At 45.7% G+C, this 13,111-nt stretch overlaps 1 protein-coding gene across 1 annotated transcript in view; it reads right to left on the bottom strand.

Moving 5' to 3' along the window:
• Positions 1-13,111, bottom strand: part of Lama3 (laminin subunit alpha 3) — a 228,620-nt gene that overhangs the window by 112,892 nt on the left and 102,617 nt on the right. Inside the window, exons 20-25 of the mRNA XM_032885613.1 lie at positions 11,246-11,378; positions 10,764-10,906; positions 8,318-8,415; positions 7,718-7,871; positions 2,601-2,761; positions 39-147 (exon numbers count right to left, since the gene is read on the bottom strand). Coding sequence (XP_032741504.1) covers positions 39-147; positions 2,601-2,761; positions 7,718-7,871; positions 8,318-8,415; positions 10,764-10,906; positions 11,246-11,378 — 798 coding nt within the window. The remainder of the gene's footprint in view (positions 1-38; positions 148-2,600; positions 2,762-7,717; positions 7,872-8,317; positions 8,416-10,763; positions 10,907-11,245; positions 11,379-13,111) is intronic.

A 13,111-nucleotide genomic window follows, 5' to 3' on the forward strand; every position in this document is an offset into this window, starting at 1 on the left:
AAGGCTTTGCAAGTTCGGTGGGCTGGGTGAAGGCATACCAGAAGGAAACGGGCCGCGTGCACCTTGAGCTGAACGTCTGCATCCGTCAACAGCTCATACACAGCTGTACGACTCAGGCTGTCAATCACCACGCTCCTGCACAGAATGCTGCAAACAGAACAGTTTTCTTAGCCTGACATCGGCATCTCCTTGCCACTGGCCGCCGTTCTGCTTTCCTTCTTGATAAGTGGGCGAACCAGTCAGTTTTCCTGCATGAGAAGTCAAGGGGGTGCAGCCTACTATGGTTTGGAGGATCCCCCAAATTTTGGAAGGCATTCACCACTGTGATCTTTTGAAGGTGGCTAGAGTGGAGCCTCGATCTCTCAGAAATTTATTTGTTGGACCATTCGTCGTTCAAATTGCTACCAACAACCTTCCCACACCCATCAGTGGGCACAGCTGGCTTTACTAACAGACGGGCAAGCCAGACTTTCTGCAAGTCTGAGTCTGTTTTCTTCCTTAGTCCCTTCCCACTTCTACCTCTGGTCCCCACCTTCCACTCCATCAGGTGAGAGACAAATTCGAAACCATTCTTAAAACGTCACAGTTTTGCAACATGGAATCTGGCTCTGGTGGTGAACATGCTTTTTTGGAAGCCTGCGTAGGGCCATTTCCTCTGGACACATATAAAATGGAACTAGGAGCAGGTGAAGACGATATGACGTAACAATGAACACATGACATAATTTAGTCAAGGGTATTTGGGTGATGACTAAAAGGAGATTAAATCTGCAAAGAGTCAGGCCCAGATGGGGTCATATACAGAGACTTGACAGTGGGCACGGAGGTGCAGTTGAAGCAGTCCGTCATCCTGGGATTTGCTTGCATTTAGTTTTATCATCATCCTTTAAAAATTCTAAGAAACAGATAGCCACTGATTTATCCATTAAGGATCATGTCACTACAGAGAAAAGGGTTGATTTATCACCTCAATATTCTGAAAAGTGGGGCTCCTGTCACTCTTTTGCTGAGGTCTTTCTAACAAAGTGGTTAGAAATCACTTGAGACACTCAGGGGGTCGTTGAACCCTCAGCAGGAGACAGTGCAGTGCTGAGCAGGCCTTTCCTTCAAACTAGGCCTCTATGGGAGAAATAATTCCTGGAGTTTCGATTCCCACCCTTGTAGTCAGTTCGCTTTCACTTGACCCCTGTTGACAACTGAAGCATAAAAAAAGGAAATACCTTGGCCAAGTAAAACTGTACAACGGGACTTTCCTGGGAGCGGCTAAGTATGAAGCAGGTAGTGGTAGTCTAATGCGATGCTATCCTAGAATTCTAATGGCGGGCTTGCTGAACGTGCTTACTTCCTATCATGTGCTAATGGCACTAGAACATTGTGCAATCTCCCTCAGTGCTCACCATAAAACCTGCATGGCATCCTGCAAGGGTCCCTTCTCTCTTTGGTTTGGTCATCCTTCTGCCGTGCCAGGCAGGATGGCACATGTGACCCTGATGTCTTTCAGACTGACATGTGACATCTTTCAGACTGTGATCTGAAAGGTACAAGGGGCCTAAAATTTGAGCTAGAAGCTGAGATAGGATGGATACAGGTTGAAGGAAGCCTGTGGCCGACACACCCAGGACTCCAGCACATGAGGGCCTACCCGTTGGGGGGTACACTTTACAGTGATACTGATACCAACTGTAGGCGAAACTCGCGTTTTCAGATGGTGACAAATGGTTCTGAGGAACTACCCTAGAACCATTGTATGCTCGTAGGTGCATATATGCTCTTGATATATGATATACAGAGCTGAGGATACGGGCCTAGCGGGACAGGGCTTGCTCAGCATGCACATGGCACTGGGTTTGATCCTCAACGCCACACACAAATCCAAATATGACTCCTTTCCTGTGATCTTTGTTCCAGAAACAAAGTACTCAGCGATGGCTTTTTGGGATCGTTAGGAGCATAACTAAATCAGCAGGCATTGGTCAAGGCTCGCAAAAGTGCCCATGTTTTGTTTCACTGCTAAAATCGACTCTTCTCATACATTTTTTTCATTTCATATCCAGGGAGATGGTCAGCTTCTTCGCATTATCTTGTGTTTGACACAAAGCAACATTAAAAAAACCAGCAAAATGGTGTGTTTACTGGAGCTTTCTGCTTTCTGTATCAAGGGACTACAGCTCCGGTGTCATTAATTTTATATTTAGTCTCGTCTGCAAATATCCTTTGTGCTGATTCTTTAATTAAAGAATGCTCTTGAAATATTATGCAAAGAAAAGCGTTTCCAGTAAGCCCTTGCCAATTAGCACTCTTGGGCGAAAATTTTATTAGGGTAAATCTGAGAGTCTCCACCATTGCTTTTGCACACAGCAATCACCAACCACTAATTCGCTGGATTCTGAAGGTGGCCGTGCAGGGAGAGGTGACCCATTATACAGTTTCACAATGATGCCCACAGAAAGGCTCCCAATACCAGGTTGGGGATAATGTTGGACCTTATAACGAGTTGCCTGTTGGTTTTCAAAGGCTGCCTCAGAAGTCCAGTGCACTAATCACTCAAGTCCCAGGCAGACTTCCCTGGTGGAGGAATTTGGGGACTCTGGGCTGATTACCTGTACTTGCAGCTGTATATGTTCACCTGGCCTGCCAAGGAAGACTCTGGGCTCTTCAGATTCACGTCCACCACAAAAAGCTGGTCCACCTCCGTGGCATACTCCAACATGACCACATAGTGGCCAATCTGTGGGACCCGCAGACGTAGGTGCAATTCCACCTGCCAGAGAGGGCAAGTAGACAGGTGGTCATCCAGATGCTCGAAACACTGGACATGTTTGCAGACACAATGGTAAAAAAGAGGAGACACCCCGGAGTGCTGTCATAGGTCTGCATGGTAAAACATGGGGTCCTCCAAAGGCAATGCAGAGGAAGGAACGGATGCCCTGTTAAAATCCTGAGTCCAGAGAAATGTTGCATGACCATTTGTCTGGAATGTCAGAGGCGTTTTGTACTTTTATTATCTAGGTCTACCAACGCCGCATCTGAGGACTTCGACTCCACTCAGGGATGCTTCTGCTGCTTGTATTAAGGTAACAAACACTCCCAAACTTGAAGTTAAAAGGGAGAGCCAACAGACAGCAGGAGGGTGGACACCTGCCTGGTGACTTCTTATCTGTTACTTCAAGAGGGAAATGTCTAATTATCCAAATAAAAACACATACAGGCAGCACATACACCTCTTGCCCCCAGAAGGATGACACTTGGCTTTTAGACTTTCAAGCCCTGTTTTTTCTATGGGCAATACACTGCTTCCCACTTTGACTTTTAAGAAGAACTATTATGAGTCAAAAGTCAGGGGTACTTTAGGCTGTAATGACAGAGACCTTAGGGTGCACAGAGCAGGATATGTTTGCTCTCTGGACCTTTCTGGGGAAAGTGGGACTTGCCCTTCTGTGGTCCCAACTCAAGCTTACACTAGCTGTGTGACCTACATAAAACGGGGACAAGATCAGTTTTCCTCTCAACAGTTCCAAGGGCTAAATGGATGTGCGGCGAGCATGTACAGCTCAGATTGACACCATCAGAAGCCCTGATGGTTATAATCTTTACCGGATTGTTTTGTCTTGACTTGTTCTTTTTCAGTCAGCAGCATTTCATGGTGTGCTGTTTTATTTATTTTTACGTTTTTCTTGGTGTGTGTAAAGATATATCTGTGTCACATGTACATGGAGACTAGAAACCAGCCGTGGTATCATTCCTCAAAGGCTGTCCACGGAGTGCATGGGTGCGTGTGTACATGTGTGAGTGCATGTGTGCATGTGTGTGTGTGTGTGCATGTGTGTGTGTGTGTGTGTGTATGTGTGTGTGTGTGTGTGTGTGTGTGTGTGTGTGTGTGTGTTTGAGAGAGCTATCTTATTTGTTTGGAGTTTGCTAAGGAGGCTACTTTGGCTGGCCGGTACAATCCACCTGTCTGTTATTCCTCAGTATTGGTTTTACACGTACATGGCACCACATTCAACTTTCTTTCCCATGGATCCTGGAGGTCTGAACTCAGGTCCCCATGCTTCCAAGGCAAGCACATTACCAACGGAGCTACCATTCCAGCCTAGCGTTTCACGTGCCTCTATCATTACGTACATACATAGTTTATTTCCCTAATGGCCATCTAGCAACCTATAATATAAATGAAAATTCTAAGGTAGAGAGATGTTGGTGGGTAAAGAACCGATTGCACATGCATGAAGACCAGAGTGGGGATCCCCAGAGCTCACACCAATGTCAGATGGTTGTGGTGAGCCTGCCTGTAGTTTCAACCTGGGGAGACACACAGTAGATACCCACGTAGAGCAGGCTGGCCAGCGAGGCTAACCAGGTTAAGTTCTAAGAACTCCATCCATCCCTCACTGTGGACTCCACCTCAACCAAAAAGCTCCAGCCCAGCCAAGCTTTACCCCCACTTAATTAAATGGGGTACCTTCTAGTCTTCAGGCACCGTATATACACTATTCCTTCAGAACAGCTCTGAGCCATGCAGCTCCTAGATTCACACAAGTTTCTCTATCGCTTATAAAATGAAAGGCTTCCCTCAGAGGAAGATGGGCACCAGGCACCCACTTTTAACTGTTGCATAGGAAAGTCCAGCCTTGCCCAGGCCCTGGTAGAGAAGTTGCTACCAGCTTCTCTCTCCAGGCATTGCCAAATGAAAGTGTTTTTGTCTCACTTGAACACTCAGCACACACAGGCCAGTGACAAGTCCTCACCGGCTGTGACATTGATCACAGCTCTCTTCTAAGTGTGTACTGTCATCCCACTGTGACGCCTATGGACTGATTTCTGTTTAAAATACATTTGATGGCAAAACCAATTCCTGATGAAATGAAAGAATGGAAATGTGTTGTCTGCTGATGGTGTTATTTGTATTTTTAACAGGGAACTTGAAAGGACCTAATGTCAGATGGTTCCGCAGCACACAGCTTCTCTTTGCTAGTTCCAAGTTTGGGTAAAGGTGTGGAGGGAAGCATTACCAATCTGCTGCTTGTAAAAGTCCAGAAGGATAAACTACCATCTACTGTCAGATGGGAATTCAAATTTCTTGGCCAGCAAGCGTGACTGAATACCTGCCATGGCCAGTCCACCATCCAGGTAGTGAGCATCCAATAGGACATATGCAGACTTGAGTTCTACTCTCGGATAACTAGATTATTAGGTAGCTACAGTGTGTGTTTCACATGTGGCAAATTCTCTCAGGAAGTGCCATGGGAACAGAAGGACTGAGCTCGTCAGGAAGATGGTAGGAAGCTTCCTTGAGGAAGCATTGGCTTAGCTGAGCATGGAAGACAAGGAACAGAAACATACCTGGAAGAAAGAGAAGAGCATCAGACAGAGGGAAGAGCCTATGGTGAGAGACCCCACTACAGCACTACCCCACTTGTAGGCCACATGTATTGCAGCATCAAGAGACTGAAGGTAGACCAGGTGGCCACAAGGTGGGATGGTACAATTGGAGGTAGGAAGTACACTCTAATAATACATGTAAACATTTTTATCTCCATCATAAGACAAGATGTTACTGTAATGTGTGTGTATGTCAGAAACCAATCTCATGTGTTGGTCCTTACCCTCTACCTTGTTTGAGATGGTATCTCTTGCTGTTTGCAACTGTATGCACCAGGCTAGCTGGTCTGGAAGATTTGAGGTGTTTTCCTATTTCTATTTCGTCTCTCATTGTAGGAGGACTGGGATTCCAGATGTATTCTACCACATCTGGCTTTATGTGGATCTGAACTCAGATCCTCATATTTATCCAGTGACCCATCTTCTCCAGCCCAGTGGTCAACTATTTCTGCAATGCAGGTAAGTTAATTGGGAAGGCACTACAGAGATGGTCAAGCGACATAACAGCACAGGATGAGACTCCTTCCCCCAGTGCTTGGCCTGAGTTTGGATTCATTTTGAGTTTGTAATTCTTGCATATAGAGTGAGAATTGTTACAGATTGGACATGGACTATTAATTACTCTTTGAGCCATTCCTGCTTGTGGCCCAGTGGGGCCTAGCCAGTTCATTCAGGAAATGAATCTCTAGAGGGCAGGACTTGGGAATTCTAGCATGACTTTACGTCATTGTCCTATCTCTGCTTCTTGATTTGTCCAAATGTGAGCAAGCAGCCTTAGCCTGTTGCTGCGGCAGCCACTTGGCACCAGACAGCCATGCTGCCATGGGCTCCTTGCCCTGGCCGACTACACACCCAAGCCAAACCCAGAGTAAATCCTTTCTCTCCTAGGTTGCTTTGTGTTGAGTATTTGGTCTCATTATGAAGCAAAGTAATTAATACAGGTAAAAACAGAACAAAAACAAAACCTTGGGAGTGATCCTAAAGCTTAAATAAAAACTCTTGGGTTTCATGTACAAGGCCAGTAAATCTGCAGATAATAATATAAAAAGGACTCCTTGTTTCACAGGAAAGGAACTAAAATATCATTAGTACTCCTTCTAACTCTATAAATTTGAACTTCATCACAATAGTCTTTTTGCAATGACAAAGACAATTTATGATCCATGTTGTTCCTGCACATGGTGAATGCTGAGGCCCTGGGTTGCAGCTGAGAGATAAGTTATACTTAAGTTTAATTAACATAAGCTTATATGTTTCTTAGGCGCTGGTCCACCTTGTCCAGACCTCCCTATTGTCTTATCAACACACACATAAGCAACACTATATATATATGTTCTTTCTCATGTTACATCTATGTACATGCAAGTACACACTTGCACATGTGTGTTTGCACATGCAGTATGATCAGAAAAAAGTTAATTTTAGAATGAAGTAGAGTGAAGAATATTCAGTTTTTCATTATATTTAATTGTGTTTACTTATATTGCTTTACTTAGTACAATAAGTATATTTTATAAATCAAAAGTCTAACAAAATGAAATGAAGTCTAAGAAGTAATCTTAGTATCTTTAGCCGTTACCTTTAAAATGTAAGAACATCCTTTATAAAATGTGTGCATCTAAAGATTTAGGAAGAATTTGAGCCATAGATATTTTAACTTTACATAATTTACACCCCAAAGAAGTCTTTTCTTCAAAAGATCAAAATAGACAACATTAATGAAAGTGTGGGGAAGGGGTGGGCTACCGTTTATTATCTTCAGTCTGGGCGCTGTGATGTGTGTTCTCACTGTTGATATACCACACAATGTGTTACCAAAACTCTTAGGTTTGCGGATGTGGCTCGGAGAACTGCAGGAGGAGACTCGATGCCCCAGCACGTACCAACATGTCCTCCAGGCCATGAGCAGATAGATGCCTTGGGTTGGAGCAGCTCCAGGTTCTAAGCTCTACAGATTCATCTGCTACAAAGTGCTTAGCTTACAGGGTTGGGCAACAAGGAAATGCTGTTCCTTATAAGGTAATTCACAGGGCTACTGAGGGCCTGTAGGATTAAGTCTCATCCAAGGGAAAGCATTTGCTGGGAGTCAGGTAAACAAAACGGCCCTGTGATGTCCCATGGTTGTTGCTACATCTAAAGGAGCTCAAAGAAAGCCTCAGCAAAGCTCATTGTGGACGGCAACTCAGCCCCAGTTCATATCATATCATACCCATCAGTCAATATCCCTGAGAAACCCTTCTTCCTCTCTGGGATTCGAGAAGCAACCTTGGCTAAGCATTCAGCAGATACAAATGGAGAGGCAGCGCCAGCTTTAATAGGAAGTAAAAGGTTGTCCCACCTCTGTCCCACTGAGGTCCACCATGGCTGGGAGTGTGGGCGTGGGCTGCCTCACTGCCAAGGGTCTCCGCTCTCCATCAATCAGGAAGCGTGTGGCCTCACAAGCCAGGGTGCAGGAGAATCGGGTCAGTGGTAAATGCTGGTAAAGCAGACAACTTCAACGACAACAAAAGACAGTTGTTATCACGGGAGCATGATACGGCGTGCTGCAAGGACTCAGTGGTCATGCCACTAGGCATCCTTGTATCCTTCTTTCAACCAAGTCTTAGTACATGGACATCAACGGCATGGAGTGGTGAGTTCTCCACACCACAAAGGGAAGAACAAAGGTCTGAGAACATGCACTCTATTTTAAGCTCTTCCTCTCACCAGATGCATGGCGTCTAGATGACTTTGGGGTATGCTGAAGCATCCCCATATGCAACGTGTTTGGGGATTCTTACTCAAGTAATACTCAGAACAAACAAATCACAACGAAACTATCAGTAGGGCTATCCTGTAACAGTTGGGATTGTAAGGCCCACCATCTGAGCCTTCACATTCAAAGCTCATTCAGAGGTGCCTGATGGCATTGAGGCTACACCCTCCTCCCCATACTAACTTGTCCTGGGGAGATCCTGTGTGGGCACACGGCTCTGTGACTGGCACTTGCAGGGCGAATGCTTCATAGTAGTCCCTGGGAAGCAGCACCAGGTAATCCTAGCAAACGAAGACCATGGGGAGTGTTAGTCACCTTCTACCAGGCCTACCTTGGTGATACAATGATGAAATGATTTTGTGAAGTAAATAATGTCCCAGAGATGTCCCTGGTGAATTTCAACTTCAGATCAACTCTTTTGTTCTTCACTCTAGCTCGCCAGAATCCACAGTGCACCTCCCCGCCAGGTCTTACACACACACACACACACACACACACACACACACACACACACACACACACACAAACACACACACGAGAGGTCAGTGCCCCACAGGATGTATACTTGTGATCTTCAGATCCAAGGAAATGTTACTATCTCTTCTGCGTTGCTTATAATCCCTTCCCCAAAATGATCAAAGGTGATGAACCCAATCATTATGATGCTGTGAAGAGATGCTGGCTGTCTTCCTCACATCAACTACTGATGACTGATGTGGCTTTCGGCTCCAACCCTATGCATGGGCCATGGTGGGGAAAGCGAGGCTGTGTGATGCTGGTGTCTCAGACTGGAATGGCCCTGATGCCTGTCCCAGCAAATGAAAGAGTAGCCATGTCCCTCCAAACATACCAAATGAAGCCTGCAGCAAATGCAAACTAGCATTCAGGAAAGAGCAGAGTTCTAGGAGCTCAAACTCAGATAGCTTAATAGTGCTTAGTGATCTCAGGATCTGTGGCCCCACCACATATATGCACAGGGAAAGAGGCAGAGTGGGAAACTCCTATGTGACCTCTAAGGCATTTTCTTTCCTCAGGAAGAAATGTTTAGCAGGGGAAAAGGAAATTGTGACTCAGGTGACTCGATGGCCTTCCTAGTTGGATGAGTTTGAATTGTTCTAGAAGCTATTTCCCTGAGCTCATCCCATAATTGCTCCTTACTCTGTGGTCCCAAACCAGTAAAGGTGTATAGCATATGCTCAGTAAAAATGGAATCGGAACGGGGCTATCAGCTACGTGTCATTACGCGTCTGTCTTAGGGTTTCCATTCCTGCAATGAAACACCATGGCCAAAAAGCAACTTGGGAAGAAAGGGTTTTCCAGTTGACACTTCCACATTGCTGTTCATAATTAAAGAAGTCAGGACAGGAACTCAAACAGGACAGGAACCTGGAGGAAGGATCTGATGCAGAGGCCACGGAGGAGTAATGCTTACTGCTTGCTTCCCTGGCTTGCTCAGTCCACTTCCGTATTGAACTCAGCTCCACCAGCCTAGGGGTGGCACCACCCACGATGGGCTGAGCCCTCCCCCATCAATAACTAATTAAGAAAATCCCCTGCAGCCAGATCTTATGGAGGCACTTTCTTGATTAAGGTTCCCCCCTGTCAGATAACTCTATGTCAAGTTGACATAAGACTAGCCAGCATAGCATCTGCCCATCCCTAGGTTAATAATCTTTCCATCTGTCTAGCTCTATACCCAGGCGTGGCATTGATGGGCTTTTCCTCTCCCCCACCTCTAACGTCTGCAAAGCGTGCTCTGTCTTACTTCTTCAGACATGAAGATCTTTGCCAAGAAGGTGCAAGGGCAAAAGGGTGGCACTCCACTTCATTTTTTGTTAGATACTTGGAGAAGACACGCGAGGAGTAAGTTCTGTTCCTATTGCTCAGGAAGAGCAATGGAGGCTGGGAGGTGAGAGCAGCCGAAGAAGGACCAGCTCTGTTTCCTGCCTAAAGCAGCACATGGCATCAAACTGGTGCCAAAGACGTCACCAAAGCTATAGCAAGCCGGAGGGGTGTGTGGACAAAGAGGGGGTCCTCAGAGAGACCCCTCACGGCTCCCCTGGCTTCCCTTGAATGAGGGGTCCTTTGCCAATTGGCTATAAGACTCTTGACTCGGTGAGAGGTAAGATGTAAGACAGTAGGAAGTGCTGGGTCAGCCCTGGCTCCTGGAGCCTGTCCCTTGCCTTCGCAGTCCCCAAATCTCTTTAGTAATTCTTCATTATCTAGGTTCTTCTGATGCTACTCTGCATGGCTTGGGGGAAGGGGAGCATTTTAGGTGACTTCCTGCTTCATAATGGAAATATTAAACAACATTTGAAAGGCAGGGAGGACCATGTGCTTATAAAAAGTTTGCATTCATTCTAATGATCCTGGATTATAGTTTGTTTACATTTAGATAGATATATAGATTATTTTTGTCCAAGAGTGGTTGACTGAAAGGATATAAAGCGTAGCTTTCAGTAAGTTTTTGTGTCCTCTGTGGGCCAAAGTTGTTGTGGTTTCCGTGGCAGTGATCCCTTTACATGTGATCTTGATGTTGGCCCCTGCACTGCACGGTCTTCCTGTGGGCCCTGCATTGTCCTCAGGAACAGGACATTCAAAGACCTCAGTGCTCAGACCCCTGTCTTACCAGAAGGACTCCTTCCACCTGGATACAAGCAATCCATGTTCCAGGTGTGATGGAGAATGGGTCAGCAAAGCCATTTCCCGGGACCGTGACGAAAGCTGGCTCTTTACTCGGGGGGAAGGTGATCTCTTTGCTTTGAGAGGCATCTATCAGAAATATAAGTAACTCTTTAAGACATCTCTCTAGAAGCCAGTACTAATGCTTTACACAGTTTAGCTTTCAGTATTCAGTGTACAGCTGGAGACACTTAAGGTAGCAAAAGCATGCAAGGGACCTGTCCAATCAGATCTTCTCATGGGCTTCATGTTTTCTAAGGATGACAGACTTGGCAAAAACCAGAGGAATATTCTATTCATCCTTTCTCAATTGCAAGGAGGCGAAGCCAAGTTTAGAGGCTCATGCTACTCTGGGGTTATGTCCTGAGACGCTGTCTCTAAAAGGCAAAACCACAACACAGGTAAGAAAAGAGGCTTGAGGCTGCCTACCTGACTTCCCCCTGGATGAGTAAACAGTGATACGGCCGGATACTTCTTCCACTCCAGGATTGATGTACCTCAGAATAATCCGGAACAAGGAGAGGCTTGCCTTCCTCACGGTCAGTCTTACCTTTACTTCATTCTGAAAAGTACCCCAAAATAACATGAAGTGTAGAGGAGTGGCTGCAAAGAAGTGTCAGCAGACAGTGACTTATGTTTCCCTGTTAGCTCTGTAAGACACACGGAGATACACACATGAACGCATGCATGCACATGCACACGCACACGCACACACAAATTCATACTCATACATACTCAATAAATTCCTAGTAATTGGGTAGAAATAGAGCCCTACCAAGAAAGCAAAACCATTAACAATTCTAGTGACAGTGAAATGCACCCTCGAAGCAGCCGGGGTTCTCTTTCAACATTTTTGTAACCAGGAAGATAGATTGGAATATAAGGTGGATCACAGCAACAGGGACAACCATGGCTGACTGAGAAAGCCAAAGGCAGAAGATAGAGAAGGAAAGGGAAGCATGACATTTCACGCCACCACATTAGAGAGGCCACCGGGCATCCCATGGCCACAGACACAGGCAGTAATAGTGGGGGAGCAGAGCATCTGTGATAAAAACCTGGATGCAACTAAATATGCCTGTTTTGCCTTAGGAAGTTTTATCTCAAGCTTTTATCCAGAAACAATGTTAGCTTTTGAACTATAAGAGAGGTCTCGTGTGTCTCCAAGCTCTGGGGTTTCACAATACTCTCTAAGAACAGATAATGCGAGTAAATTATCATTTATTTATTCAGATTTACTTATTGTATGCTAATAAGCATTCCTCCTGCATATGTGTATGTGCATGGAGGTCAAAAGAGGGCGTGAGATCCCTTGGACCTGGAGTTAGGGATTCTTGTGAGCCTCCATGTGGATGCTGGGAACTGAACTCAGGTCCTCTGCAAGAGCAGTGAAAGCTCTTAACCTCCACGCCATCTCTTCAGCATAAGTTATTTTTATTCAGAACCACAAGCCACATGTCCAGATCCAGCTATGGTCCAAGGTGGGGAGGTTCACAGTGTGGGAATGCACACATTCTTTAATGAAAGAATCCAGGGAGCACAGGCAGGCGGAGCTCTATGAATTAAAGATCAGTCTGATCTGCATAGTGAGCCCCAGGTTAGCCAGGGTTCCATAATATGACCCTGTCTCAGAAAGAAAAGGAAGAAACTGAATTGGTGTGCGTGGGAAGAAAGGCCTTGCAGTCCTGTTTGGTAGAGATAACTTCATTGGGGAGAATTTGGCCAGGCAAAAACATCATTAGGTGGATGGGGTCTCCGAGAGAGCTGTGGCCTGGCCCAGATTCTCTCTGACTCCATTAGTCCCAGTCATCGGCTCACATCTACCTCAGAGCAGTTTAGGAGACCAGCCTCAAAGAGAAGTTCTGAGGATAAAACTTACCTAGTGACTCTACACATAGGGCTATACATTCTATATAAGTGCTATAAGTAAAGAACAATGTATACATCTCTTACTCTACATTAAGGCAAGATAGACAGATGGGAGTAGCAGAGGGTAGCGGAGGGAAGGAGACGGAAAAGCCAAACAGCACCAAAGCTCATCCTTTACTTCAGTCCCCACGCAGAGGAATTCAGGATTTTAAAAAGCAGTGCCCCAAACCAGTAACGCCAAGCGGGAAGGTGATTCACAGGAAGGTGAATCACTGCTGATGTTATGCACTTAGGAGGCTGAGGCAGCAGGACTGAGGGCCTAGACGCTGTGGACCTCTGCTGGAGGGAGAGGAGGAGGAGGCTAGCTATTTTAGAAGCCTCCAAGCCAGCTTGGTTTTTGTTTTCCACAAATGTCATTATAGTAAA

Source organism: Rattus rattus, chromosome 15, assembly GCF_011064425.1.
Source record: "Rattus rattus isolate New Zealand chromosome 15, Rrattus_CSIRO_v1, whole genome shotgun sequence".
Classification (NCBI taxonomy): Eukaryota; Metazoa; Chordata; class Mammalia; order Rodentia; family Muridae; genus Rattus; species Rattus rattus.